The 4,071-nt window shown below is 39.1% G+C and overlaps 1 protein-coding gene across 3 annotated transcripts in view; it reads right to left on the bottom strand.

Moving 5' to 3' along the window:
• Positions 1-4,071, bottom strand: part of DNMBP (dynamin binding protein) — a 117,602-nt gene that overhangs the window by 12,187 nt on the left and 101,344 nt on the right. For all 3 annotated transcript variants that reach the window (XM_049645564.1, XM_049645565.1, XM_049645566.1), the window contains one exon: positions 549-677. In XM_049645564.1, the coding sequence (XP_049501521.1) occupies positions 549-677 (129 nt within the window). The remainder of the gene's footprint in view (positions 1-548; positions 678-4,071) is intronic.

Below are 4,071 nucleotides of genomic sequence, written 5' to 3' on the forward strand. Positions count from 1 at the left end.
TATATATATTCTCCCTCTGATGGCTCAGAGCCTGGAGCCTGCTTCCGATTCTGTGTCTCCCTCTCTCTCTGCCCCTCCCCCGTTCATGCTCTGTCTCTCTCTGTCTCAAAAATAAATAAATGTTAAAAAAAAAAAAATTTTTTTTTTAAAAATAAAAAGGAAGTTCATGCCAAATCAAAGATCCATTTGTTAACTTCTAAACTGTTCCTACATATTCCTAAGTTAGTACTCCGATAGTTGTTTTTTTATGCAGAGTTATCAATACTGATACCAGATTAAATTTCCCACTTTTCCTGTCTCTTCAAACTAGACTGATCACGGCTAGAAAAAAATCTCTTTGAATCCCAAAGGCCAACCTGTCCTTTCGACTAATTAAAAGCCACTGTTCTGAATATAAAACCCCAATAGAATACAGCTAGAGGGAGACTGGTGTTCCTGATGCACACACACCATGTCTCTGTGGAATTAACTTTTCCACAAGCTGGATGTTAAAGAATCCCAAGAAGAGGGGGCCCTATAAAAAGAGGGTTGAGGAAAGAGTCACTTACAAAATTTGTGAAGAGCTGATCACTGATGTAACGATGCACCCTCTCGAACTGCTCCAAGTCTCGGTGCCCCTTCTCCATGCACACATCCCACATGCTCACGGCAGCCACCACTTTCACACACGCTGATTCCTGGAGCCAGTTAGAAACAAATGCGGTAAGACAAACAGAACTTTCTAGCCTTCACCATTCATCCTGGGTAGCAGAATGGGACAAAAGGGATCCATGATTAATAATTTTCTCTCTGGCGCAGTATTTTAGCTTTGAAACAAGCTCACCCTCATAAACTATGATTTATGAGCCACAGAGAAAAGCCTAAGGCTCTTAATTATAGAAAAAATGGTGAGGGTTTTTATCAGCTCTTTAGCATTTCTTTATGTTCCTAATTTGAGGGTTTTTTAATTCATCAAGAGGTAAATTAACAAATGAGCCAAGATGATTCCTGCAAGATCACGATAATGAGCAATCGCCTCTCCTCCTACAAGTGTTGGCTCGTGTTGTCACCTTCTCAAAGACACTGGCCACCACCCTATACAGAATTACAGCCCCCCTTCCTGCACTCAGGCACTCCAGACTGCTCTGTCCTTTGTCACTGCAAAAATACCTTCTCATGGACAATATAATTTACTAATGTTTGCTTATTATCTCTATCTTCCTCCCACAGACCCCTAATAGCATGGAAGCTCCATGAAGACAGGGATTTTTGTCTGTTTTGTTCGTGGACTCAAATATCATTTGCTGAATAAATGAATAAATAAGTGAGTGCACAGTAAACTCTTCCTGGCTGATCTTGACCATTATTAAATCCTGGGCTGGTTTTTTTCTGGCTACTTGAAACAATGCTGGGCTTTCACCTTCTTTAGTTTAAGTTCAGGGAACGCCTATTACTTTGATATTAACCCAAATAAAATCTAAATGTACCCAAAACTCCATTAATGTATTTCAAGGGCAAATGAAGTCCCCAAGCAAAAAACATCAGTGCCTCATACATCGGTTTGATTTTACTACATTTTATTTCATGGCATTTGCAGACCTCTAGTCTTTAGGTCCTATGCCTGTATGTGTAGACATAGCCAGCGTTTTGTCAGAAGGATAAACTGTAATCTTCCTAATTCTTCCTGAGTGGGAGAATGAATGTGAAAGTGATGTCCTCTTATATTCTTTTAAAGAAATGTCGCAAAGTCTCAAAATAGTAGTCCACGCACCAATGTAGATACCAAAGTATAGTCAACGTCCCTCAGCTTATGTTCTTGCCAGCGCTCTCTCTCCCTCAGTTGACTCAGCTACTTTTATGTGGCAGGGCTTTTCATTTTATAAAGTCGGGGATGAAACTGTTCAACATCTTCTCCCTTCATTTCTGGCTAGCAGTCAGAACCAAACTGACCTGCCCATCAAATGGCCGTCAAGGTTACGTATATCCCACTCACTGCTATGGAGATAAGCCTTTTAAAAGAGTTGGGGGCTCAGGTATATGCTTGCTACACATTTAGAACATATGGGAAGAAAACACCCAGTAGGGGAATATCAAAATCAGAGGGATTGGAAGGCAAAGTCCTAGACCAGAGAACACACTTGGGAGATACACCAATATTCGTTTTGCCAAGTCTCTCACTTTAAACCAATGTGCTCCCTGAAAAGTTTTATAAACCCTAATTTTCACCTAATTATATACTTAAAACATGAAGGGAGAGAGTTTGCTATTTAGAAGAATAGTAGGGACATTTCAGATCATGGGGATTACTCAATAAATGATGACAGTTGGAAAACCAGGTGAAAAAAAAGCACGTTGGATTGCTACCTCAACCTTATACAGGGAATGCCAGCCAGATCAAGGACTTCAACTTTAAAAAATGAAATGATAAAAATACTAAAACCTGGGAGATATTTATTATCTTGGAATAGAAAAGATCTTTTCAAGTATGACACAGAGCTAAGAGCCATAAAAGAAAAGCTTAGACCATGCAAAACTAAAAATCTTCTACATGGAGAAAATATTTACGCAAACTCAAAAGTCAACAAACCGGTGGGGGGGGGGGGGAATATTTGTAAACCATCATCTCAGACAAAGGGCTACTTTGTAGTATACAGACGTACTACAAGTTGATAAGAAAAAGACCATCAAATCAATAAATAAGTGCCTCGGGGTGCCTGGGTGGCTCAGTCAGTTAAGCATCTGACTCTTGGTTTCAGCTCAGGTCATGATCTCACAGTTTGTGGGTTTGAGCCCCGCATCAGGCTCTGCCCTGACAGTGCAGAGCCTGCTTGGGATTCTTTCTCTCTCCCTCTCTTTCTGTTCCTCCCCTGCTTGCATTGTCTCTGTCTCTGTCAACAATAAATAAATAAACTTAAAAAAGTTTTTTTAGATAAATAAATAAGTGCCTCAAAATATGGACAAATCAACAGAAAAAAGGAATATAATGACTTAAAAATATCCTCAACTTCATTCACAAGGAATGCAAATTTAAACTATATTGAAATAGCATTTTTAACCTATCTTGCAAAGAGAAGATACTTTGATTTTGGTAACACTTTGTGTTAGCAAGGGATGAGGAAATCATTTCACACACTACTGGTAGGGAGTTTTCACTGGTATAATGTCTATGAAATTTACTAATATCAAAATTTACACTGCTATATGATTTGGCTCAGAAAAGCCAGGACTCTGGTCTTCAGACATACTCATAGATCAGAAAATGATGTATCTATAAGGATGTTCCTTGTGCCAATGCATCAATTCGTTTACCAACTACAAACAGTCTAAATGTCCGTCAATAGGGGAGAAGTTCAATATGTTATGGCACATCCATATAATCAAATAGTGTGCAGGTGTTAAAAAAAAAAAAAGGCAGTTCTGTGTGCATAGGTACAGAACGACTTCTAAAACACTATTGTGTGCAAAACCCAAGATGCTCAACAGTGTGTAACACACACACACACGACCATCTATGATGAGAGAAGAATCTGATAAATGCAAACTGTCTATAGAACGTGACTAGGAGACGGGTTGGAGGAAGAATTATTTTCACTTTTTACTTATCCCTTTGGTATCTTTTTTGTACCTTTCTGCTCAATTAAAAAATCACTTTTTTTTTCTTTTTTTTTTTTTTTTAGAAAGCAAAGGATCTCTTTTAAAGAAAACTGCTTGTTTCACAGGATGAGATTTTCATGTGTGAGGGCCAGGGGTATACGATATGCTTCCATAAACACGATTCTATGAAGTCCATAGGGGAATGAGAGATACAAATAAAAAGCATTCGACTCCTCAGGGCACTTGGGTGGCTTAGTAGGTTAAGTGTCTGACTCTTGATTTGGGTTCATGTCATGATCTTGAAGTTCATGAGGTTGAGCCCGCATCAGACTCTGAGCTAACAGCTCAGAGCCTGCTTGGGATTCTCCCTCTCCCTCTCCCTCCCTCTCTCTTTCTCTCTCTGTCCCTCCACTGCTCACACTTATGTGCGCTTTCACTCTCAAAAGAAAAGAAAGAAAGAAAGAAAGAAAGAAAGAAAGAAAGAAAGAAAGAAAGAAA

The sequence above is a fragment of the Panthera uncia genome, chromosome D2 (assembly GCF_023721935.1).
Source record: "Panthera uncia isolate 11264 chromosome D2, Puncia_PCG_1.0, whole genome shotgun sequence".
NCBI classification, from domain to species: domain Eukaryota; kingdom Metazoa; phylum Chordata; class Mammalia; order Carnivora; family Felidae; genus Panthera; species Panthera uncia.